The sequence below is a fragment of the Aptenodytes patagonicus genome, chromosome 3 (assembly GCF_965638725.1).
Source record: "Aptenodytes patagonicus chromosome 3, bAptPat1.pri.cur, whole genome shotgun sequence".
Taxonomy (NCBI): domain Eukaryota; kingdom Metazoa; phylum Chordata; class Aves; order Sphenisciformes; family Spheniscidae; genus Aptenodytes; species Aptenodytes patagonicus.
Genome location: NC_134951.1, coordinates 106779919 through 106807168, shown reverse-complemented (window position 1 = coordinate 106807168; position 27250 = coordinate 106779919). Strand labels below are relative to the sequence as shown.

The 27250-nt window shown below is 42.7% G+C and overlaps 1 protein-coding gene across 2 annotated transcripts in view; it reads right to left on the bottom strand.

Annotated features, from left to right (window-relative positions):
- Nucleotides 1–15318, bottom strand: part of SMYD2 (SET and MYND domain containing 2) — a 30206-nt gene extending 14888 nt beyond the window's left edge. The window contains exons 1-5 of one of the 2 annotated variants that reach the window (XM_076334561.1): nt 15042–15318; nt 11809–11872; nt 4221–4331; nt 2525–2585; nt 70–194 (exon numbers count right to left, since the gene is read on the bottom strand). In XM_076334561.1, the coding sequence (XP_076190676.1) occupies nt 70–194; nt 2525–2585; nt 4221–4331; nt 11809–11872; nt 15042–15223 (543 nt within the window). In that variant the 5' untranslated portion in view covers nt 15224–15318. The remainder of the gene's footprint in view (nt 1–69; nt 195–2524; nt 2586–4220; nt 4332–11808; nt 11873–15041) is intronic. The other variant, XM_076334562.1, reaches the window with a different exon arrangement.
- Nucleotides 15319–27250: the final 11932 nt, after the last annotated feature.

The window sequence follows — 27250 nt, the reverse complement described above, 5'->3', positions numbered from 1 at the left end:
TCCCCTTCCACAAAGGCTAAAATCCTACAGCACTATCCACCTAAGCAGGCTGTGTTCTAGCCAACTTACTTGTGCAAAGAGAACTACAAGGGCAGCATTGTCAGGGTACTCCAAGTGCTTTGAGTAAAAGTGATGAAGAGCAGCAATGTCGTTCTGAATCAGCTCTCTCTTTTCATTGTCTAGTTTGTCAAGGTCTGTGGACAAAGAATACATTCCGTTTCAGTAACAGGAACACTCCCGCATGAACTGCAGCTAGACTTACGTTAGAACAGGCCCAGACTTAAACAGAAACCCCTCAAGGAACAGCTATTTGGAAGTACTGCAAGAAGTGTCTGTTCTTCCATAAACGTAATGCTGCTTCTGCCAAAGCCACACATGCACTACAAGAACACGCAGGATTAAAAAGCATTTTCTAACATCTTTACATTAGCAGGTAATTGGACACCAATTGCCCTTTCTTGGGAGAAGGGTTACAGTGTTTAAAATGCGTTTGTTAACCCTAGCAAACAGACCAGCCAGCCCTGGCCCTCTAGAAGCCTATCAATTGTGGGTAGCTATCCTCAGCTGTCTAACACAACCTTATGAGCTACCTGAGAATGCCCATGTCTCCATGGGCTGGAGGGTGACCATCAATAGAGGTGCGTTTAACCTGCAGATATCTGAGGATAATAGAAGAAAGCAGGAACATCAGTGGAAGTGTCCTGGCACACCTGCCAAGTGTATTCCCTTATGGGTTTGTTCAGAGATTTACCCTCAGGCCCACAACAGGTTCTAGCCAAAGCTGTGGCCACTGAATCATCTTTTGCCTGGTTCATGCAGAGTGAGCTAGGTTATCGACCATATACTCCTGGTCCCTTCTCTCTCCTCAAGAGCAGTGTTGGAAAGGTTGTTTCCTAATCCTCTCCCTCACAGCGGCAGTGTCACCAGCTCACTCCTGCTCTAGGAGAGCCAGCAACTCACCAGTTTCCCCTCTCCAAATCAAAATAACAGTGGAGAGAAAAACACGCAGGAAGAGAAAAGGCTGCAAAACAGTGGAAGAAGTGGGAAATGATTTGTAAGAGCAGATGTGAATGACAGCAGAGTCACAAAAAATACTGAGGAAAATGAAATGGGACAATTTGATGAGAATTAGGACAAATCAGAAATAAAAAATTTTGAGCTTCCAACTGACAGCCAGGTGCCTTTTCCTCTCCTGTGCAGAGTGTAGCAAAGAGTAAGGCAACTGCTGAAGATGGCAAAAGCGTGCTAAGAGATGAAGAGAGTCAACAAGGCAGAAGGAACAAGGGGTTCTTACTAACAAAACCAGAAATGAAACAAGGGCTCCTAAAGGACAAGGGGGACATTGCAACAGAAAATTATTTCAGCCTTTTAGCTCCCAAATTAGTAAATTATTGAAGACAAGCTGCAATGCAGAAGAATATACAGAAATTACTTCAGCACTTACCCATCCTCCTCAACCTCAATCCTACTAACCTACCTGTAAAAATTATCCTTGCCTTAGGCAAAGTCAAATGTTGGTATTTTTCCCCCTTATTTCCCTAGTTGTTCCAACAGCTGTGACAGGAGCTTTTGTCCAGGAAGCAAATAAGACTGTAATCTTGCGATGCTTCGTTACTCTGCTACCTCAAGTCCTAGCAATGACTGCATTTATTCAGCATTTTATAAAGGGTTTTGGAAACCATCAGAGAAATGTGAATATACAAACCTATTGTCTCCTTGTATATTACCCCCAGCACCAAGAAAGAGAAACGACAGACCAGTGAAAACTATGCCAGGATGGTTACTAGTGCCCTAGTTGCTCAATTTCTAACTCTGCCTCACCGGATGTAAACAGCAGCCTTCCAGTTAAAAGCAAGCCATTGCCTCATCTCCTTCCTTGGATTATTTTGGAGCATTTAGGACATGGAATTTCAACACAATCGTATATAACATGTCAGATTTGACTGGCAGTGACAGATACTGAAGCACAGTCCAGAGGGTTCTGCAATTAGCCCCTTAGTCACTGTCACCATCAAGCAACTGTGCTGTCTCTGGTTTTATGCCTCCTGGTAACAAATACCAGCTATTTTAATTTTACAACATTACAATTCTCAAAAGACACTACAGTACCAGAAAAGCCATGAGATGGATGTATGCTACATAATTAATTCTGTCTAGGTTTTCACCCTTGTTTCACAGCCCCGACAAGTGACCAAGAAAAGAAAGAAAGAAAGAAAGAAAGAAAGAAAGAAAGAAAGAAAGAAAGAAAGAAAGAAAGAAAGAAAGAAAGAAAGAAAGAAAGAAAGAAAGAAAGAAAGAAAGAAAGAAAGAAAGAAAGAAAGAAAGAAAGAAAGAAAGAAAGAAAGAAAGAAAGAAAAGCACTGCACTTTCAAAAAAAGAGGAACTACAATTCTCTTTGTTTACTCCCCTTCTCCAACAGGAGTGGGATGCTCTGAAAGGTTTTGATGGAGGGGGGGCCAGGGGGTAAAGCAAATCATGAATATAGATAACTGCCTCTGTTTACCTGCAAGCCTTTTTTACTTACGCGATTCAAACTCTTTTACAGCAAGCAGTTTCTCTGACTGTGTTCTTCCAGGGTGAGTTTTCTAGCAATACGGGGAAAAAAACAACAAGAAAATATTTTAATATTTTAAGTAGGCAGTTTTGTCTACTCATTCATAAGCTGGGAACTCCCATCTGTAAAACAAACCCAAATCCACACTGTATGGAATTTATAGAAGTTGATGAACAGCAATGAGTTAAATTGACTACCCTTAGTAAAGCCATAGAAATACTCTCTCTGTACCAAATTAGGCAGCCAAAGATTAACTCCTATCAAATTTATATACATAAACTGAACAGTACTTTAAATATGTCATTTGCTTTGTTCTAGACACCCAGAAAGCTGCTAACAATAGCAAGCAGGCAGGAGACAGGCTTTGCTTTGAGGAAAGTGAATAAACTGACTGTTGACAGAGTTCAAAAGCAATGCTCCATTGTTGGCCTAAGGCCACTTCTTTGTAATCTTGGCCATTAAATATGGCTTTGCAGGTGGCCCAGCAGCTGAGGTTCAGGGACTATGGTTTGCATATTTAGCTTTTATATGACATGTAGGGTTCTCCCCCCTCCCTGTAAGCGATAAAAGCACAAATTTATTCCAATGACTTTTTGTCATTAAACATTCGATTTTGTTTGTAGATCACCACTAAACCACGCTTTAATTAAGTCACACACAAATACATTCACACACACATCTACACACAGAGCAAGTATGCAGCTACCTTCCCAGCAGGCCACCAAAATCCTCACTACGTACAGTATCCAGGTTGCCCTTGTCACATAAGCAGACCTCAATCACACAAATATGCTTCAAAGAGGATTTGTTTTTGCGGAGAGAGTTTAGAGCTCTACAAAGATACACAGCATAACAACCTTGAAACTCATGAATCCTCTCCCCTCCCTGTAAGCACTTGTGTTATCCTCAGTATCCATATAGTTAGGGAACACTGAATTGGAGGTTGACATTGCAATCTTATTTCCTTAATAACAACATTCTTTTTCTCCAAAGACCAAGGGCCTGAGATTTCTCTCTCAATCTCTGTTTTTTACCAGGTAACTCCAGTAATCGTAAACATTTAAACCTGAATACCTCAGAGGTGTTCTTGACTCACAAATGTACTGGGAGTTATATACTACACAATGCTACGCAGTTATAGCTGAAAAATAGTACAACTAGCAACTGCTTCATAAAGTTGTCAGTGTCTGCAGACATGCAACACTAGGAGCATTCCTCAGAATTTAACCACATGTACCAAGTATCATTCTTCTTTCTCTTCACCAACGCGGCCTTGGTGCTAGCCCACACATGTAACCAAGAGCTCCAATCTACCAGAATGGAGGCTGAAACACCATGCACATTGTGAAACTATCAGTAAACTTTTCCAGACTCTGTTCAACAGTACCTTGACCATAAGTTACAGCTACACAGCTTAAAACCTCACTAGCCTTTTGCCATCTTCCCCCAAAAGCCTCCAGCTGGACTATGGTGGCCCTGGCACTGCTGCAGTAATCTGATGGTCAGTTCGTTCAGCTGCTCATGCTCTATATTACACCCATCTGTACACAGGAAGCTAGTATGTATGTGCTTTGCAGGGACAGTTACTGTCGGTCAATTTTCATTTTCCTGCCTTCCCTGGCACCCAGAGTAGGAACGTACCTCCGAAGTCTAGCCTCCTGCTCACCTGTTTGGCAAGGATCCTCGCCGTTAGCCTCACAGTCTCAGAGGGATTCCAGTTCTGCCCAAAAGCGCACATGGCGGAACACTCTAGCTTGTGCATTGGCCAGTCTTCCTTCTGAAAATGTAGAAAAATATATAAAAAAAAAAAAAGCCACGAAGATAAAGTGATGAAAAAGAGGATGCAGCAAGTCCTGCCAGATCCTAGAGGTCAAGTGAAATGTGTTTCCTTTAAAAAAAATAAGATGACACTCACTAAATCTGAACAAAAGCTTGAGTCACATTTAAGGGATACAGCTATCCTGCTTTTTCAAACAAATTCACAAGGGATGAGTTAAGGTCAGAACATCTTCATTTATTCAACGGAAAAAAGAATTAAATGACAAAGAAGCAAACAGACAACATGATTTATAAATCACCAGTTCTTATTGTTCAGATCAAGCATGTGAGGACAGAGTAGCTCTGAGCTTGATGGCTTTATTGGGTTCATTTCCATTTAATACCTTGGCCCCTCATTATGAGATGACCCTGGTGTAATCGGGAGTAATGTGTCTGAAGTCAATGGATTCACAATCACTGTAAGAATCGGTATATGTAAGGTCAAAACCAGACCTACTGAATAGAATTATCAGATTTTTTCCTTAAATATTGTAGAATAAGAGTACAGCTGGGCAATGAAAACACATGAATAAAGACAAACACCTTTTAGTTAAGAATGTGTAGCATATTCCTAGCTCAACATACAATAAGACTCAGAGTGATGGCACAAGCCACTAGCTCTTGGCACTCTACAGACTCCCTCCAAAGCAACAGAAACTTTCAAAGATGAGCACAGAATCACAGATTAACACTCTGTGCACTGGCACACAGAGCCTGGCATGGGCTGTCCCCAGACTGCATCAAATTTCATTTTATTTATTTATTCAAACATGGAAATATTCTTATTTCTATATTCAAGCAATGCAGTTATTTATTTCGAGATCTCATCCCAGACACATTTATAGCAGTGTGTTAGAACAAACCTATAGTGTTCTGCCTGTATAGGGACCATCAAGTTTTGTTTTCAGACCAGATTTAAACTGGTGGAAAACAGTAGCAGGGGAAAGAAATCAAAACAAATCCCACAAATTTGTAATTGATTGAAAGTGAAAACTTGAAAACCTTTTTGCAGCCTCCGGAAAGCTCTTAATTCCCCTTACTGTGATTCACCCAATATCACAGACCCAGTGTTAGCCCACTCAAAAAAAAATTTAAAAATAATTTTTAAAAAATTCAGTATAGCCTATCAGAGTGATTGAGTGGCAGGAACAGAAGAAACACAGAGTTTCCCTCAGCTGCCTAACCACTGATGGCAAGAGCCATTTGAGATACCCTATGCTAAAACATCTACGTAGGACCAGTAGGTATGATACAGGTCTAGTCGGAGATGCAGGTCTTGTGGGAGCTGTAGCTGGAGGCCACATAGGACAACTCAAGGCACCTCAAATACTCAGCTGAATCAGTACCCCCAGTGCCTCCTGCCTTTGCCGGTCCACTTATTTACAGGTTTTGCAGAACAAAACAAAAGCTGAGATCACTAATTTCAGAGTCAGTACACCAAAAAATTCTTCCATTGAAAATCGCCATTTTAATTGCCCTGGGCATGGGCAGCTTTAGGAGTTTATTTTATTAGGAAAAGAAAGATGAACACCCGCCCCAGCCTCATGCAGGATTTGAAGCAGTGGAACACTGCAAGGGTATTCAACCCCTCACAATGTCAACTTCATTGTCCTTGATATCTCAGTACGGTACTTCGAAAAAAACCTACATACAGGCTGCTTGAAATAAGTTCCAGTGTAAATGTTCTAAGAGGACGTGGCAATACAGACCAGGAGAACCAAAATAGTACATTACACTGCAATCATGTCATGTGAAATTGCACTCCCAACTCTCCTACAGCTGTCACACTACAAAATGCGTCACCCAAGAGGCCTATTTCCTATGTATGCCTCAAGACCTTTTTCTGGAAAATTCCCGATAGCCTTTGCTTAGGAATCCACAGGCTAAATGCTAAGAAGAGAGACAGAGGGAGACCTCATCTCTCACCCCTTCTTGCACACCCACGACGCCCACCAGCATCAGCGTGATTGCTGGGTGTGCAAGAAGCAAAGGCACAGAACCTGAAGTTTTGTAGGACCCACATCCATACACACCGGTTAAATAAACAGGAGATATTACCTGATAAAACAAAAAAATCAAAATGCAAAATCACGTGCCTGTCTCAAAGCAGTGTTTTTAAAAATCCGTTTGTTCCCTTCATTCTTTACCCATTGTTAATTAAAATCTTTCCCCAGGCAGAATCATACTGAGTTATATGAACTAGTAGGGAGGTTAAAGGGACAAGACATGGCTGAATTGTGTGAAATGAGATAAAAGCCTGAAACACCACAAGAAGAGAGTACTGATGACTGAGTAATACCTGGGATGGAAACACTGTGACAGCAGCTTTCCCTGCGATAACAGCAGGACTGTATTTTGCATTCTTTTCCATGTTTTTCTCTAAGTAGTTTGAATTATAACAGGTAGCATTGTTCTAGTTGAATCCCTAATGCTACATTAATGATTTTTTTTTTCCTATTTTCATTACATCCGCAGTATTTTTCCCTTCATTTAGAAGTGAGTGACAACATTTTTGGAAGGGAAGTTATTTAAAGCTTATGCTTTTCACATCAAAGCATGGAAACAATCTTCTCCACCAAATTCTTCAGAACAATTCCACCGTCCAGGACTACTGGATTAATTCCCAGAACACTGACATATAGCTCAGCATAAAAAAAAAAAAACAAACCAAACAACAAAATGTAACACTCAAAAAAAGAAGATTCAAGCCCAAACAAATGTCCTCGCACCTCCTTCCTCACATGGACTTTTTCAACAGGATGTAAAATTTCTGTTGTATTTCACTTGATCAAAAAGAAACACAGGCAAATACCAGACAGAAATGCTGGGCAAGCCAGAGTAGGGGTTAAGCCCACGTCCTCAAAGCTTAAGGCCCAATTATGCTCAAATGGCATCCAACTCTTTAATCGAATTTCAGTGAGGCAACTTCTGATGTCTGACATTATCCGGTAAAGTTCTCTGATACAGTCCTTCACCAAGCAGTGAAGGTAAGAGTTTCACACGTCTTCACAGCCATCCTTCCCTACCATCATTTACTGAATGCTGGGCCATAGAGGGCATTTGACTTCCATGGGTTAATGTTCAAAAGGTCCACAGGAGACATTTATCAAAGAAAATCACATGGAGAAAGTTTTTGGATAGGGGGACAGACACTTCCCCAAGGCAATCTTAACCAGGGTCTTGCAGCATCAGGTTCCTCTTGTGCAGAATCATTACAGCAAGAATTTCATTTTTTTTTCTACAGCTCACCAAAGAGGAGCGGGCAATTTCTACACGGTCCCATTTAAAATACATCTGCTTGATGCTGATTCCAGGTCTACAACTACATTTTGAGGTTTACTAGCTTGTTAAAAATACGTGTTTCCCCTACTCCAGAAATACCAACTACAGCACTCTAACACGACATGTTAAGAAAAACCCGTAAATATTTTGTTCTAAATATATTTCAAATATGGAAAGTCATGACAAAAACATCTCTTTCTGCACTTTGACTAGCTGATCTCCACTCTGTCTGGGATAAATAATAGCTATGTGTAATAACAGAAAGAGGAGCTCCAGTAGCTGGTTCAAGTTCACCAGTTCCACAATTGCAACCACGTAACCCTCTTAAAACATTTCTCTTCAGAGTGTTTCAGCAGCTAATTTCTGAGGAGAAAAAATGAGCACAGGTCTCCTGCTGTTTGACTAAAATTATTATAATTTAAGAAGTCAAGACCCGAACAGCTGCAGATGGGGTCTGAAAGCCACTACTATAATAACAGGCCTGTGCTTTGAGGAGGCAATAGTGGAGAGCAGAACGGTATGAATCAGCTGGAAATCACAAACCCTTTTAAAAGAAGAACTGGATTAGGGGCTGGGAAACGAAAGACGCAGCAAACCCAGGCTAGATCCTACCAACCCACAAAACATTCAAGGCAGCAAGGACAGTCAGTGAAGACAACTTCCACTCTCACGTGCCCCGCATCTGAGACTGAATCTATGCCTATGCAAACATCCAGCTTAATATAGGTCAAACTTAAGGTTACCTATCTTAAAAGCAAAATAATAAACCAAAACTGGCAAAAGACGCATTGTAGCACTAAGGGAACTGTGCCAGGGCCAGCATGCGTGCATATGTGTGTGTATAGAGACCTAAACAAATCAGCCACTATATCACTGCAAGACTTTGTCTTCCCCTGGGTTCAGTCCCTCACACTACAGTGTGACACCACCTTTCCCAGCGACCTGGGCAAAGGAATTATACTGCAAAGCAGGACTTGGTCAATGCATCAAACACCTGGCCGTATGGCAGGAGATGCACTCTTTTACCACTTGGGGGATCTTCAGCAAGTCAATGTATCTTTGTGTACCTATAGCCCATTTGCAAAAACAGAAATGCCACAAAGGCTGCTGTCAGGCTTCATTCATTAAACGCTTGGAAAGTATTTTAAGAACCTCAAGGCAAGGGTACTATATGGCTCAACAGAGTGGAAAATACATGCAGCGTCACTAACTTTACTTTCAGTAATCACATTATTCTGAAAGAGAAAAAAAACCTCATTGAACAGAAACGCACTAGAGAGAGGAAGGTGTCTGCAGTTATAAAATCCCTAATTCTGAAAAAGACATCCAAAAAATTTGTTACCTGCTGCACACTTTGGCACCCTTCTCTTGTCTCCTTCTGATCCATCTCTCCCCACCACTAGAAAGAATTCCTATGAATTGTGGTATAGCAAGTCTTTAAGTAAGAAAAGAGTAAGCTCAAAAAATTCAGTTTTCTATCCCATACAGTATACTTCATGTGATAAAACAGTTGTCAAACTGAATTATATTAACAAGGTACTAACCAACATATGAAATCATACCATGCCCTTGTCAGGTACATGTAACTTTTAGCTGAACTGAGCAAAGACAACATGGATTTACAGAGAAAATTAACTTAAAAAAAAAATCAAATTAACAATGCCATCACAATTCTCAAGTACAGCCCTGTCCTTTTATCAGTGTTGCGTGAAGAAGTCTCACATCCATGGAGGCAAAAGGGACACATTTACTGTACATCCCAGTGTTACAAGTTCAGTATCAAGGCACAGATGTCCTTTCTGGCTTTGACAAAGAATTGCTGAACTGCTGAAAAGTGCCTTTGAACAAGACAGGGATGAAGATGCAGTGCAGATTGTCTGTGCAGCACGTACAGTCAGTGGAGACCAGTTTCTAGAGAATATTATGCTTGAAGGTAACTTTGAAAGAATGTCAAAGAATTCAATCTCAGCAACATTCATAAATTTCATCAGACTCAGAAGGGCCCAAAACATGGAAGTTAACGTTATATCAACTAGGGAGTCAAAAGCCATATGCATACCACCAGTAAGAGTGAAGTGCTGGTACCTGTGCTTGTCATACTATTGTCTAGACATCACAACATCTAAAAAATGCCTTTGTATCTAAAGCATCATACTACACACCAACAGGTAGAAAAGATTTTAATTCATTAACTTATCAGACAGACAGGCTTTTGCTGAGCATCACCTCCTGCAGTCTTAAGGACAATCAGTTTGAGCAGTTCAGTTTTTTATTCTCGGAATATGCCCTACTAGAGAAAGAGTATTCTGACCACAAAAAAAAAAAAAAATTAAAAAAGAATCAAATTAAGAAAGCAATACCTGTACAAGACTTTACCCAGCGGAAAGAGAGAAAAAAACCCTCCTTGTTCTTAAATATAAAAGCATAAACTTTGTCAAGGCTAGAAGTCAGGACACTGAGGGAGGGACTGAAGAAGGGACTTGGAGGTAAAAGCAAAGGACCATGGATCAGCAGAAATAAGTTCTACTACTTCCACCATGATATCTACTTGCTATTTTTCCTGGCACAAATCACTGAGCTTTCCTACTTCAGTAAATCTTGCTTACCTGCTTCATAAACCATTGTGAATTTTATATGGTAAGAGAAGAAACTCACAATCTCAGATAAAAAGCGCTAAACAGCCAGTAAATTGCTTTGTTCAAGCATTTCCTTCTCTCATCTAGTTAAAAGCTTCCTAAGAAATAATGTCATATGGAAACATTTCTTACAGATAAGCATTTCTCATGAATGAATCATGGGTTTTTTCTATACTGTCTTTAAAACTCATCCAGATTTCTCTCAAGAGCCTTAAGAATGCTCACACAGTAAGCGTTCTCTTTCTTCCCAGCAACTGCTGGCTGTCAATCTTTCAATATTCTGTGAACTATTGCAAATTTTGTAAAAAACTTATTTATTTTAAGCATTTTGAGTCCTCCTGGTGCTTCAAAACCAAAAGGCCATTTGATTCACCCACAATTCACTAAGACGCTGTGGGAAAGCAGGAATCTGGGGAGGCCATAGAAGGAAAACTAAGGGGAGGCCAGGCTCGCTTTGCAACTTTTGCAATGGGAGTATAAGATATATCCTTGAAATAAAGGCGGTAGCCATCTCCAAAGTGCTTGGGAACTGAACAGCACAAACTGCAACATCTCCATCCAGATAATGACAATGGAGAATACTTTGCATGCAACCCACGCACTCAACAGCACGCTCCCATGTAGGAGAAGGTTTGGATTATTTATAGCTAACACATAGTTGCATGCCAGACCTTTGGTGACTCAAATCCTTCATGAGCACTGTTCCATACTCTGTGCCCAGCACCACAGATCTTACATAGCTTACGTTATTTAGCTAGCAATCCAGTTGAGTTTTTCACACGTAAACTGGATAATTCTTCCATATCAAGTTGACAGCCCACAAAGGCTAGATACTAGTTCTGGCAAAATTTTTTTTTTTTGAGAGGTGCTTATTCTAGTTTGAAGTAAAAATGGAATTAAAACTGCATGCAAATGTTTTGGATGACTTCATATTGCTCTGCTTTAGTGTACGCTTATATTCTATTTTCAGGGGCTTTTAAAAAACAAAAATACAAAAAGAACAAAAGTTGCCAGAATGAGTGAGCTACGGAGAAAGCTAGGTAGGTTTCAAATGGTTATGACTACTGTCAGCTGTGGCCACCCAAAATATTTGCAAAGATTCTAAATAAAAACCAACAAAACCCCCTTAAGATAGCTATTTAGTGATTTGATTTTTCCATTAGACACAGACTCTCTTACCAGTTTAGCGAGCTAATGTTAAATTATCTGGTTTGTGCTTAAAGAAAGAAGTAATACAGACATAATTAGTGGGCTGACAGGCAGCTCTAATCAAAGTCTCAGTGGTACCAAGCCCTGGAGCTACTGATCCTGAAAGACTCATGCAGACCATGTCCAAATCCTGTAATTGTCCAATGCACAACTCCACGATCAGCATCTGCGGGATGCTAAAACTGACTGGACTACTATTAACCATAATGACAATTAGAGACTATCAATGCCACACAAACAAGAAATGGAGTTCAGCAACCCCTCCCTCCTTCCCCCCCGCACCCTCACCCTATAATTGCATTACCATACCTGACATTCCACATTGCAGTAAAAGGCCTGTTTACATCTTCCACACTTGGACAATCCTTCTTTCCTTAAAAAGAAAACAGAAAGTATTCTGTTCTATAAATCGGAATGAAATCCAAATGTATCCTGCATCACTTTTTGCACAATATTTTGCATTTCACAATGAAAACTCTATTTTCTTCAGAACGCTACAACTACAGCTTGAAACCCATCTTCCGATAGCAGACACTATTTTTATTTGTTTAGAGTTTCAAAAGCAAGTTTTTCCTAACAACTGTTATTATGCAAAAGCACTCCGCTGTCCTGATAAATTGCTGGGTTTGGAAACATGATATTCTATGCTATTTGACAGAAAGCATCATTTTTTGCCAATATATGATGCATACTGATAGCTCACTTTTCCTTGTTTTCCAAACTTCCCAATTGCTCTGTATACTTGCTCACCAATACTAACCCTTTGCTTCTGTTCTGCCAGTTCCATTGCTTCTCTGTCTGGTTACAGAAAGCATGACCGTTGTTTTATGAGTAACCACCTCCCAACACCAAGAAAACATGTTGCATTATTAAATGTTTGATCTCCTGACACCATGTAGCTTCTCACTGTCCTGCTAACCTCTGCTCTGATATCTGTGTATTCTAAGGTGACCTAAGGCTCGCGCTCTCCTTTTTTATATCTGTATATATCCCAACACAGGGAACTGCCAAAAGGAAGGTCCTTTTCTGCTTCAAGGTGCATGTGTTGTAGCAGATCCCATCAAAAATAGAGCATTTGTTACCCAACATGTGACACTTTGGTGTGACAGCAATAGGGACCTCTCAGCAGTATTGAATACTTTAAAATATCTACACACCCTCCCCAGTATAAGTGGCAAAAAATTGTCTTAAACTGAGGTAAGTTCATTGGAGTAAAACAAGGGTGAGAGTCCTTGTACAATATGATAGTGTACAACACTTCAGAGGTCACTGGCATTCAGAGTCCATAAAGCGTAGCAAGTCTTGACATCCATCCTCTGATTGTTCTTGCGAAGTAGAAGGTGCAACGTGAGTGAGTCAGGCTAACATCATGACTCTGCTTGCTGACAGTATGTACCTCAAGCGCAGCTGCGTATCTAAAGTAACAAATACTACCAGATGCAAATACAACGTTCTAGTCTCATTCTGCCCATTTTACAACAACAGTTTCATGACCACTTAGCAAAGTTTCTCTTCCCAAGACTAGTGCTGAGCCCACAACCTTCCTCCTAACACTCTTCGCAAGTTCAACAAGCACAGTTCAGAATCTAGTATGTACTAGTTCAGTGCTAATGCAACGGGGCACAGACACGAAACACATTTCTGAGCACTGGCAGATCAAGTTACATCACTGAGGTATCTTTCCTCTTAGTGGAACCTCATCACCCTGGTGTGAAATAGGTTTCAGACTACCCCACTGTAACTGCTGTGGTACTGCATTCAGTGTATTCCTTGATCACTGTGTTCCTCCAGAGCTCCATGGGAGAAGCTTGCATGGAGAACAAGCAGCATTTAAATAGGCTGCTCCTGGAGATGATCTTTAAAAGCTATTCCATGAGATAATAGGTATCTCTACAATATTATTTCATATCAGCGGAGCATGGAAAGTATTCCTTGGTCCTTTTACAGAGAGAAATCTTCTGGATGTGATAAACAAAACCAGCCAGTTTCTTTGGCACAAGGGAATTTGTGGTTAGGCACAAGAGAAAAAAAACCCAAAACTTATGGGCTAGGAAAAGCCACGGGTGGTGAAGGAGGAGAGGAAAATCACCTCAGTTCTACAAATTAATGGGACTTGCTTCACTGACTTCACTAGGAACCATATTAGGTGCTCATATGCAGAGAGGGGTGAATAAAGTGCATAAGTCATGTAAGTAGATAAGGTAATGAGGAAAGAAAAAGGACAAGGTCAAGAGAAAAGAGAAGAAAATGAAAATCATAAGTGAGTTAAGATGACAGGACAAGAGATTAAAAGACCTACTGGAGTGTAGTAATTATATTCTTCAGTCTGCCTCTCAGTCTACATATGCAAGCAATACTTACATATTGGTAAAAACAGCAAAAGTACAACAGTTGTTTTCCTTTACTGAGGCAAGCACTAACATTTGCTCGGAATTATAACCAGGTAAGCATTCTTCGTAAGCTGCCAAAAGTCAGGAAAGTACTATACCTTTTAAAAACGTGGTGTGGTGTGACATGCCACAGTGTCACGTCCATGCCTAATTTTCTAACGATAACCCTAAGCTGCTTTTTTTTTTTTTTTTTTTTTTTGCTGTGGCAGCTGACATTGAAAGGTTTATGGCAACCACTGGAATACCCGCACCAGGTCAAACTGCCCCTCCACACAGGCGAGGAGGGGCAGCTGCTGAGCCCCCAGAAAACTCGAGCACCCCGCAGCCCGCCAGAGCCGGGAGCCACGAAACACGCAGCAGCAGGCCTGCCGTCAGCGCACGCCGCACTCGAGTTTAAAGGCTCACTGTCACACGGTAACGAATCTCTCGCGCTGCCTGTGCTTTGCCCTAGTAAAAGTAATTTGCCAGAAGACTAAGGTTTCGGACAGAGAAGCATACAGATATTTCTATGTATTTCATTACAGCTATATATATTCCATTCATCTATATTCCATTCGCACCATGGAAATGCAAAGCGCGAATTAGGCAGCTGCAGACCCTTTCTCCCTTTTCAAAACTTCATTAAAATCAGTGACTACTACGTTACTATTACATAACATTACGATGTTACTGTGACGTTAGGATGAAACTTCCCATCAGCGCAAGGTTAGGCATGTGTCTACGTAACTGCCAGAGCACGTGAAGAGCAAAACTTTCCTCTTTCTTTCTTTTTCCCGAACTGTTAAACAAGGAAAACCAGTTTGGAGCTAAAAGTTCCGTCACGGCGCTGCCGCCAGAGAACCACGAGCCGAGGAGGAGGAAAGTTCTGCAAGGAAAGGCCCCCCGAGACCCCGGCGAACCCTCTGCGGGGCACCGCTGCCGCCATCAGCGCTCGCGGGGCCGAGGAGCGGGCCCGCTCGCGGAGCAGCGGCCTGCACGCCGCCGCCGACTGAGGCGGCCACGGCCGGCGGACGCGGGTGGGCCGACCCGCCGCTGGCTTGGGGCGGGCCGCCGCCGGCCGACCCGCGAGAAGCCGCCCCGGGGCCGGCCCCGCCGCCGCACGCCGAGCCGCCGCCGCCCCGCGGGCCCGCCCCAGGCCTCCCCCGGCCCTACCTGGCGAAGCAGCCGTCGCAGTGGCTGCCGCGCTCGCTGACGGTCAGCACGGCGGTGTAGGCCGGGCAGCTGAAGAGCAGCTCTCCCACGGCGTAGCGCCGCCGCGCCCGCAGCCCCCGGCCCTTGCCGGCGCTGACGAACGTCTCCAGGCCGCCCGGCTGCGGCGCCGCCTCCGAGCGCATCCCGCCGCGGGGAAGGGAAGGGGCGCCGGGGCAGGCCTCCGCCGGGCTCCCGGCCCGCGTACGCCTGCAGCGGGCGCCCGGGGAGGCCGCGGCGGGGGCCCGCCGGGTCCTAGCGTGCTGCGGCGCGGCGGAGGGCCGCTGCCGCCTGCCCCTGCCCGCCGTGCGGCCCGGGAAGCGCCTCCTCCGGGCGGCGGGGGATTAGCCGGCGGTGACCGGGGAGGGCGGCCGGCGACTGCGCACCCGGGAAGTCGTGTTCCCGCTGCGGGCGCGGCTCCGCCGGGCCTGGCTGGAAGGGGCCGGGGCAATTTCGGCCCGCTGGGCCCCAAAACCCTGCCCGGCAGGCGTGCTGGGAGAGCCACCCGGCCCCCGGCACTCTCAGCTCAGCCGCCGTGGGCTGGCATCAGGGAGGGGGCTGCCCACGCATACCTCCACTCAAAGACGCGGTGAAAGCCTCCCCGAGACCTGGCCTCAGACCCAGATCTCGAGCAGGGAGTGCCCCGGGGAAGGGGCTCGCCCCACCAACCTCACAGCCCCTATCCAGAGTAAGAGAAAGGCCTCCCAAGACAAAGCACTTCAGTCATGAACAGTTTTGCTGTCCAGGTCACAGTGGGCTTCAGGTGGCATGCCCTGCTTGATAACTAGAGCAGGACTCAGCTCGTGCAAGTCAGGTGCCATTCAGGTTCCCTCACCAGCCATCCTAGTTTACACTGCCTGCCGTAGGGCTATGATGGCAGAGGGACCCCTGCGTGACTCATTTCTCCAGTGGTGCAAGGAAGCAAGGCCACTGAAGATGGTGGGGTGAGCAGGACATCACAAAATATGAGGGGAAGGGGCCTCCGGAGGTGGCCAGCCCACCCCTGCTGCAGCTGGGCCAACTTGAGAGTCAGGCCAGGGCCTTGGCCAGCCCAGCGCTGTTGTGCATGGCTTGTGGATGCCAGATTTAGGTTACGGCTCAGAGGCTGGAAAGCTGACCATCCTCTCCTAGTATTTTAGGATAATATCCTGTAGTCTGAGCCAAAAAAATCCCATGGAATTAATGAAAAATTGTCATAAGGGATGGGCTTCTCTTTATAAAGAATGAGTCAATCAGCAAAGAAACAAACAACAAGAAGTCTGAATATGTCAGTGACAGCCATGTTGTAAATACAACAAAACCTCCCAACAGCAAGAAAATACTGAATTTATGTAAAGTAAGAATTCCTATCTTAGAATTATTAAGAATAAATCTATTACTGATATGCCAATGCAACCTAAGGGAAACCAATAAAGCTGTCTGTACTAAGAAAAGTGCTACAGCTTTGTGCCCAAGTATTCTGCATATAATTATCATTTGTACAACACCCTGATACAGCACTAAGAGAATATTCCTTTCAGGAATATAAGTAAAGTAGTTCATGAGCAGTGTAGATTGATGTGAGCACCCAAAGGTTGTAATCTCTGCTGTTAGTATCTGTGTATTTAATTTTGTGTTAAATCATTTGTACAGTAAATCATTGGTAAGATCCTTTTTGACTAAACACACCAGTTGAAACTTGAGGCTCAAAATTTCCATGAGGAAGTAAATCAGTAAAGTGGAAAGAAGAGAAGTGTGTTGAAGAAGCAAACTTGAAATAAGAAATTAGCTTGCAAAAGTGCTTTGAGAATGTTGCTAAATAAAAATAAAATAAAAATTGATCCAGTAGGATTGAGGTGAAAGGACTAGATTTTAATCTTATTAACAGTGCAGTATGTGACAGAGCTATTCATTTCACTAAAGTTACTCTTGTGTTGCTGAGCCGAGAATCTAGTCCTAAATTAAAACAGCAGCAGCAGTAGTCTGTAGCTATTCAATATTAATATTCCAACCTAGTCTGTTTCTTAGGGTAATTCCAACTAAGTAAAAATAGAAACACTAAAATTAACAGTAGAGAAAATAAGCATGCAAAATTCAATTTGCAAAAAATTGTAACACATCCCATACTGCCTCATTGCGGGCACAGGGTGACAGCCACAGTGGGGGTGAAGAGCAACGCTGAGGTGCAAGGCACTTTCCCCAGCATCACAGATGTCCGTCAAGCTGGGTGCTGCTGGTCCTCCTCTGCTGTCGGCACCCGAATGAGCCAGTCAGAGCTAACCCAGCACACCACCTGAGCTGCAGTGTAGGTGTGTCTGCATCTGCCCTAACCCCATCCCATTTTCAGCTGTGAAGCACCTGCCCAGCTGCATAAGCTCAACTATTTGTGGGGCCACCCCGAGAATCAGAATTTGGAAGTACTCTAGTGTAAGGGAAATCATGTGACCCCCCAAACCCCAGCCTCCCCCTGTTTTGAAGTTGGATCCCTCACCCACCACGGCACGGTCCCGCAGGGGCTGAGCTGGACAAACAAAGCCATGTGCTGGAAACAGGTCCGTCGACAGCCCCAGGCAGGGCCAGGGGGTGAACCAGGTCCAGGGACCCTGTCTGGGGCAGCAGGAGACAAGGTGCGGGGGTTGTGGGTGGGGGTCCCCAGGGAGACTGGCCCAGGAAATTAAGGTCTATTTGTGCCCTCAGGGCCCTAACAATAAACTATTCCATATAACTAATGTATTTTATATCCAGTTGCATATCTTTAACATCTTTGACGTTCTCATCCATCGTAACATGATGAAACTATTGGAGCCACTGCAATAATGTATCTTTCTGGACCGGCATTAGTTGAATTACTTAAAACCACTTTTTTACAAGGAAAGAGTGAGCAATGAAAATAGGTTCAGTCATCGTAAAATATGCTATCACCCTGTACCACTGAGCTAAATGTTAATCATGACCCACTGTAGATCTACAGACAGCAGGGATGGAATTAGCGTATCCAGTTAGAATAATAAAAGCAGTATCTAATTGACTAACCCAGTACCGCATCTTGCGCGCGAGGACTGCCATTTACTCCGTATCCCAGTTCAAGTGTAGATCATGGATGTCTAGCTCAAAGGTCTGGACTCTTAATTATAGGCATTTCTACAACTAAGTATATTTAAAAATAGTAATCGATAATGTATTCATTTTATGAATGAATTAGCGTTAACTGAGAAACTGCCCTTATGTCCAATCCAGTTTGATTAATTGATGGGTCAATTATAGGTAGACAAATAGAGTCACAGCTCCTAAAACCGTCTACTCTGACTTCTTAAACTGCACAAGCTATTGAATTCCTTGAACTAATTCCTGCTCAAAGTAGAGCAAAACTTTTAGGAAACAGCCAGTCTTGATTTTAAAATGTCCTTAATAAGTGGTTTTACCAAAAAAACTACTAAACACATATGCTTTATTTCTACCCTTAATATGCCCAGTTGTCTTTTCAGCTACTGGATCTTGTTACAACATTATAAGCTATTTTGAAAAGTTCTCAGCTTTTTTCTCTCTACATTAGTACTGGTAGACAGTGGTAAAATGAAATGATTCAGCATTTGCTTCCGAAATCTGAAAATATAGTATGATATACTCCAGTCGTGAAATCCTGGTCACACTGAAGTCAATGACAAATTCCTACGTTCTTTAATGAAATCAGGATTTAACTTCTGTTTCAAATAACGTTGTGTCCAAATAAAAGAGGTCTAACAACTCATATGCATTATCGGATCACTTCTAAACGGTCCTTTGTGCTGGGCCATAGGCTTCTCTAAGATCGTGTAGGTTCACTGATGAGAAGCTTGTGAGGAGGTTTCTTTTTGGGGGAACCAGCTGGGATGATGGCAAACGTTATCACACTCCTGCTCCACATTATCACCCTTGTTGAACAGCTGACAATTTGATTATGCCTCAGGTAATGAGGAAAAATTTGTATTTCAGTAGCTCTCTTTTTTAATAAACAGTCATTTAGTTTTAAAAACAAAAATAATAATTTACTAAATAGGCTTTATTCCACCCTGAAAAACATTGCTTTCCAAGAGATAATGCATGAACTTATTCACAAGAGTGAAATTCAGCACCGGCCTGCAGCCCCATTCAAACCCTCCAGGAGAAATTCAACCAGCTGCCTGCATAGCTTTTAGCTTACTTTGGATGTTTTCAAGAAATGAAACTGGTTTGATAAGTTATTAATGAAAACAGTTCTGTAGCTACTTTGTTAGTATATTTATCCTGTTCCCCCTCTTTCTATATTTATACAAAACCTGTAAATAAAACATACTCTTTTGGATCTCCCTGTTTTATCTGTGTTTTCATACCATGTTCATCAGATAATCTGAACATGGGTTTTTATGAATCAGTCTGAATGCCTAAATAAATATTGTTTATTGCAAAACACAGACTTGTTAATCAGTTTATGAAGATTCTCAAGGCTTTAGCCATATAAATATGCATGCAACTGCTGAATAAATACCCGATACCAGGGAGTTTCAAGCAACCAGAAAAAGACTGGAGTGTGCTCTCACTCTCCACTGCTCACAAGATGAGCGGAGGAGTCTGTACCCCGCAGGACATGTTGAGGACCTGGCAGGATTGGGTGATAAAATGATACTTTGCTAAATTATACCTTACATCTGCAGAGACTTGTACTTCTCATCTCCTGTCTTTTTTTAACTTCCGTTATGTCTGTTTTAAATATGAAAGATGATGGCTCATGAAAGGATGTGAAGTAGGGTATAGGTTTAAGAAAGTCACAGAACAAAGTGTCATGCCTGCTCTTTGAATTTCTTAAAATTAAGGAGTCTTTAGAAGTAGAGCTGTTAACCTTCACTCACAACCTTGGAGCCGCTCTACGGAAAACTGTGCACATTTGACAGGAAAAGATCCATCCCTGTTAGTCAATTTTAGTTAGGCTTAATCACTTAATCTTCCAGAAACGGTACCGCCGAACCGCAGACTCTGTTCTCCAGGAACGGCTGCGCACCCTGTGCCCAAAGCTGTCTTTTTGTGTTACGTGTCACCGCAGACTTTAGCCAGAAAGGTTCTGAACTTGGAAAGGGAGCGGGGAGCCACTCGCTAAGACACAGGGCCCCGAGCAAACTGGAGAGTGAGCTAGGAATAAACAATAAAATCAGCTACAGGGTAGGTACAGGGTAGGCCAGCAGCCTATGGGGAGAGAAAGGACAAAGGAAACCGTATATAACCTTTTCTATATTTAATGCAATTATTTCCAGAGAGATCTGGTTTACTAACCTTGTCTTTTTTTTCTTTTTTTTTTTTTCCCCAAAAACTATTGGTACCATCAGCTGCTTTCAGCTGGCCAGTGCAGGTGCTGACAACAGGATAGCTGGGGCAGCTGGAAGCACGTCCTGTGCTGCGGTCCAAGTAACAAAAAACTCAGCGTAAGCTGGTTTAATAGGCTTTGTGGGCAGATTTCATGGCTCACCCCAAACTCTGTCCTGCTGTAGCTAGGCAGCTGCTTCTGGTATCTTGGCAATTTATGGGTAGTTTGGGTTCAGAGATTTGCACCTTTTCAGCAGGTGAGTGCAAGTCTATATTATTCTTTGCGAACCAGAGATTAAGTGTGAAGGTAAAAACTCAGCAGGAGCTGGGAAATGCTGCCTTTCAAAGAGGAAAAGTGCAGTTAATCACTTTTAGGAAATAACCTGCAAGGTGATGACAATGAGTTCAGAATTCAGTAGGGGCTGCAAGCACGGCGTGTCACCGGTGCGTCTCTCAGGCTGGTGTGCTCCCAGCTCCCGGCCCTGGAGGGGCCTGGGCTTGACATTCAAAATCTGTCCTCGTGTTATCTTCCACATCTATGCCACAGATTGTTGACATGTTGACAGTACTGACATTGCCCAGTACTGATACACAGACAAAAATGCTCTAGAGATGCCCTGGCTCTGTTGACAGTCAGGCTGTTCCCAACCAAAGAGGACTGGTGAAAACAGAGAAGCCGGGCAACCCCATAGAGACGTCTGTCTCTTCTCTTTAGAGACATTTGTGATAGTGAAAGACCCAGTGATCTAGAAAGAGGTTCCTCATTTTTTTCATGAAAGGAACAAACGCTTTACCGCCTTCACCCATCAGATACCTCCTACAACTTTATAAATATTAACATCCCTACTGCAAGTCTTTACAGGGGAGAGTGCAGACCTAGAAGAAGCAACGACTCAAGTTTCTGCCTAATATATGGAAGTGATTTGCCTGGGTCAAATATATTTTAATCCACTCATTTGAAGTTTACAAGCATTTTTAGTATGTCATTACAGAAAGCCTGTACACAAATTTCCAAAGACAAAAAGTGACAGCAGCACAAATGTGGTTTCAGGAACATATCATGATGACAGAACTGGATGACTGTGGGGAACAGGCAAGGGCAGCTGTTAGGTGTGAATGTGACACTCAACACTCAGATGCTTGCAGTTCACAATTTGCTTTTATCAGAATCAGCAACCTCACAACTGCCATTCTGTGTTAACTCCAGCCTGCCCCTGGCAGACCTGCATTAACCTTTGCTTATGGAGCCACGGCAGGACTCAAGCAAATAAAAAAATATAATGTCAGATTCTTCACTGGTGTAAATCAGCATCTCTCCACTGACTTTGAAGGAACGGCACCTGCTCGCTCAAGCTGAGGATCTTACCCGGTGCTACTATAGCATCATTAAGTTGTCACATTCTTCCCCTGCCTCTCCTTTTGTCGTCTAGCTGCAACTTTTCTGCGTTGAAGACTAGAGAATGGTCTTTGATCCTCTGATAACTCCTTGAGGCTCCCTAAGATAATTGGCCAGGACACTTCCTGAGTTATCCAGGGTCATGTTATCTGCCCTTTTACTTGGAGAGGGATTACAGGCAAGAGAAAAGTCTTGGAGCCTTCACAGATGCAGACGACCTACATGAGTGCTGCCATGTGTAGTAGGTCAGGCACCCCTCCTGACATGAGGGACACCCCATTGCCACCGGGCCGTGCTTAACCTATCCTGCTACTGATGTGGAAACAGACACCCTTCGGGGTGACCTGGGCCCTAAGACTGCGTACCTCTTTTGTCCCAGCTCACTGGGGGTGCTGGAAAAGGAAAGTGGGTGAGCTGCTTTTCTGCTGATGCAGGTATTTACACACTGTAATCAAGCAATCTCTGCATGTTCTCTAAAGTTCTCATGGTAAGGCATTTTCTTCAGTTCTAATAATGATTTTTGCGGCTATTTTCCAAACCTCTGATTTTTTTCAGCTTCATTAAACATACGATCACTGAAACTGTATGGCATCTCAGTTGCCACACCAATGCTGTACAAAGGTGTAACATCACATCTATATACATATTGGTTGCTTTTCTATTTATATGTGCAAAGATTGCATTAACAGTACAATCAACAGTAATTTATATTTAACTCGGCAACAAAAATTCTCAAGTGCCAGGCCTGAGACTGACCCCTTTCCAGCCTTGCTAAAAATACCTTTATTCAGTGATGACTTCCCAGTGATAACTCATTTTTGAGATTTGCCACTTAATAAGACCACTGTTCTGCTAGTGGGTATTTCACTGAGACCGCACAATATTATTTTTAATCAGAATGTTTTGCAAAATTAAATCAAACGCCTTACAAATGTCTCAGTATATCACACTGAAGCAGTTACCTTTTCAGCCAAATTTGTAATCTAATGAGGTTTGTCTGACGACCTATTTTCCATAAAACCATGCTGACTGGCATTAATTACTTCCTGTCCTTTCATTCTTTATCAGTTGAATCCCATATTCTATTATTTTGCTCCCCCCTCACCTCCTCTCTAGTTTGATGTTAGGTTAGCTGGCTTATATTTACCAAGGTCATCGTGTTTGTCCTTGCTGAATACTGGCAAAACATCAGTCTTCTTCCAGTCTTCTGGAATTTCTATATTATTTCAAGACCCATTAAAAATTAATGTGTGGAAGGAAGGATCTCCTCCACCAACTATTTGAGACTCCTCAGGTGCATGATATCTGGGCCTGATGAATTACAGCTTTTTATCACAAGTAGATGTTTACCATCCTATTTGGTTACTAATGGACTGAAAAAGGCTTTGGCTGCCCGATATGATACTGCTGTCATCCTACTTTTTCAAAATCGAGGAGAGACATGTTTATTGAATATGGCTTTCTTCATTATTAATGATTTTACCACCTTCATCTGGTAACTGGCTAATTCCATTGCTGGGATTTCTTCTGTGTATAACGTACTTCAAATACTCTTTTATTTTTTGTCCCCTTTTTTTAATTGCCTTCTGGATATGCAGATATCTTAAGCTTCAATTTTCTGTGCATCATAATTCCCCTTTTTCTTCCTTTTGCTGCAGGCCACTATTCCTCCCTCTAATCTCTGCCTCCTACAAAATGAAGTAATAGCTGGAAGGAGAGAGAAAGGGAAGGAAAGAGTTCATTCTTATGCTATCTTCAGGGCCTCTTTAATTATAACTAATATTGTTCTTACCTTCTTACCTTACTCTCCCAGTTTAACTTCATGAATGATTTGGCTGCACCCAGTGCTCTAAAAATCATTGAGTGGAGGGATTCTGGAAACCAAAGAGCCTTCTTTAAGTATCATCCGGGTGGAAGGAGTAGGAGTGATACCAGCTTCCTCTTATTCCCTTTTCTGGTGTTCCCTATTGACTGAGGGCTCATCTTTCAGCAGGCTAATTCACGTCCACGTAGTTGGTGGTTTCTCTGTCAACCACCTCTTCTGCTTTTCCTTCTGCGACTGCTTTTCTACATGGACGGAAGCTGAGACTACACAGACTTTTACTGAGAGAAGAGCCACCATCCATCATCAGATGACAGGCACTTTTACTTCTTGAAAGATGAAATCTGGTCCAGCAGAGTACTAAATATTTGTAAGCAACCCCACGCTGACAGGCGTCACACCAGCAGCAGCTAGAAGGCCTCCAGATGTGTTTATACAGAAATGCAGTGCTCTCCCAGCTTTGCATTTGGTACCAGCGAGAGCTGCGGGTACAGAGTGCATTTGAAAATGAAACCAAACGTAGAGTATTTTTATTACAATCAATAACTTGGGGAATTCCCAGTCCTTGCAAGAATTTTTTTGGTGCTGGTTTTGCTTGTTTGGGATCTTTTTTGCTTAGCGGGGGAGAAAAAAAAATGTAGTCAAAGCCTGGGAGTTTTGCTTTGAATGAAGGTAGGCTTGTGCCTCTTTTAGGTTAACAGGAAGATAGCTATCAGGCCAGATACTACTATGTTACGTTTACACTTAGCGAAATAGTTATTTAAAAGGAAGTTGCACCTCAACCATGTGCTTGGGAGCTAAAATGTGTTTGGGAGCTATGCGGTTAGCTGCTGGCTGAGTCTACACTGCTACTAGGAGAGGAGCTGGGGCGCAGCCCTGGCCCCCAGGGCTAAGGGGCTCAGTCTGGCTCCCGTCCACGCTGCCCGCACCTAGCGCTCTTCGCAGCAGGCTGGCTGTGTCCCCTGGGCCGTCACTTCACGCAGGCTCATCTTTGGGCCTGGGGTGGTGAGCCTTTGGCCTGAGGAGAGCACTCTTAATTTGTGGTGTTTGTTCAATGTCTATGAAATAATGTCGCCCCTAGGCTGCAGCCCCTTTGGTGCTAGTTCCACTGACAGAATGCTGCGAGCCCAGGGATACGGCACAGGGGAATACCTGGAGGGCCTGAATGTCATGGGGATGGAGAAGGGAGATAACGCATTGCAGTATTGTCCGTATTGCCTTTGGGAATGCTTTCTGGAGGAAATCATCTGCCAAACTGCCAGGGCTCTGTTTTGGGGATGTACTTGGAGCGGTCCAGAACAGAGCCAGAGAATAAGCTATCAGCGTGAACTGATCAGGGATTTCGGGTATTTAGCACTGTGGAGATTTACATTGTGAAAGTATTTTAGATTCAGAACAAGTACATTTTGGATAAGTACTTGCTTCTTCCTTGCCCGTTACCAGTGCTTATTAGCTTTCAGAGTTAAGAGAATGGCAATGGCAATAATAATAATAATAGTGATAAAACTAGGGGAACTTTTACGTTCAAGTGTGACTGTCCTGCAGGTTTACGTCACTGAGGAGTCTGTGAACGTGGTGAGAAAGGAAGGGACTGGGAGTTGTCAGACTCCACACATGTGGTTGGGGCACCTGGACTGCACAGGGTAAACAGACTGTAGGGCCCAGGCATGTAGAGGGACCAGTATAGCAGACATGATTGACCAGATGGAAAAGCAAATGTTCTTTAAGACAACAATTTGGAAAATCCCAATATATAAGAGAGAAAATGAGGCTATTCAGCAACAGATCCGGGTAATATAGCTGGGTTTAGATCCACCCAAGGATTTGGTGCAAATATGAAATGAAAGTAAAAATATATTGTTTTCATTTCTCTTAATCTGTTTCATTAAAATAATAAAATTAAAAACAGGAGTGCATGGACAAATATATCGACCATAAACTCTGTCCCAGATAATGACTGTGTTAACAGAAAGTCAGGATCCCTCCAAACCCTAGAAAACTAGAAACAGAAATCAGCATCCCCAAAGATTAATATGGTACTTTTCCTGCAGTGCTTGAAGAGGAGTAGGGCTTGTCTATACTTCAAGAAATATTTTAAATGATCAAAGGAAAGACAGAGAGCAGAAGGTGCATTAGGATTACAGTATTAGCAGTTGAAAACTGTGTTCAGCTGGACCCATAGTACCAACTTCAGCAAACACACTCGTGACATGAATGAGACTCTACTGCTCAAGTCAGTCTGGGAAGTGTTGAAATCACAGCTCATCAATTCCAAACATCTTCAGAGAAAATCCACAGAGACAAAATTTTCTTAAAGAAAGGAAAGAAAGAAAATGAGTCAACGCAAAGCTGCTTCTCAAGGGAGTTACATAAAAAATGAAAAGTAAATACTCAACGATATGCAGAAACCAGATGAATTGAAACAATCATGAAAGCAGTAAGACAAAATATTGTAGTCTCAGGAATGAAATAAAGATTTGATAATAAAACTAAGTGGATACATTATCCATGTAAACACTGCGGGAGTTTGAAATTATCCCTTTCTGTGGCATCTGATGATGCTTTAGATGGTATTGAATTGTGATTGTATTCAGAGATCTTTTTACACCATCAAAGGCATCCTCATGAGCTAAATAAGCGCTCGATGAGTCAAAACTGACACAAAATTGTTGCTTAACAAACCAAGTTAGTCATCTCAAGGAGGATTGCTGTAACTTGTATTTTTTCTGTGAGTCATTTTTGAAGACATTTTGACTTCAGCAAACCTTTCTGGGGCCCCTTCTCTTCAAGCCACAAAAGCTGGCATGGGTAATCCTTGTGTCAAGAATCAGTGACTAAAAATATTTTTCTCAAATCGATAAGCTAAAGCCTGCCACTTTGTTTTATGCTTCCATCTCCTGCCTCTTTAAGATTAAAACATGGTTACTCTATGAAATTCATAGAAGAGAAAAAAATAATAGACCATGGGACCTTCACTGGTTCGATTACTTTAACTTTTAGTCTTCTATACATTTCTTATTATACCCAGCATTTGCCTTCATAGATGTTGAATTACTTACTTCGATCACTACCTCTGTAAATGCAAAAACTGAGTAGTGAAAGCTATTTCTTAGACAGCGTCTCTTTAGCCACTGTAATTTTATTGCTCATCATAAGGTCATATGGAATTTCTTGCAGCTCCTTTCCCTCTGAGCGACATATGTGAAGACAATTTCATGTTTGAAGCCATGACCATGACAAACAGGGACTAGTGAACCCAACGTTGTTATAACATAGGTAACTAGGTCACCTTTAAAATGAAAAATTCTATTTAAATTACTGCCATTTCTCCAGTCCATTTCAAATTAATTTGGCCTCTAATTATTAGTTCAAACAATAGTCTGAACTATCTTTCCACGGTGGATTACCACTTTCTGGTTATAAAGATACCAGATCATATTAATCTTCTGTTTCAGCTCTCCCCGTCAAGCCCTAGGATGAGGAAGAGGCAGATGAAGGGTTGTGCAGAGTTCTGCTCTCTGAGCCTCTCTTGAGATAAATTAGATGTTCCTTTTTAATCTAACTTGCTCTGAGTTTGGGTCACTTGCGATGAGGCTGTCACAGCCACCTGCCTGACAGCATCACCATCCCACTGGCATTGCCACTGGGTGTTGGCAGAGTGTA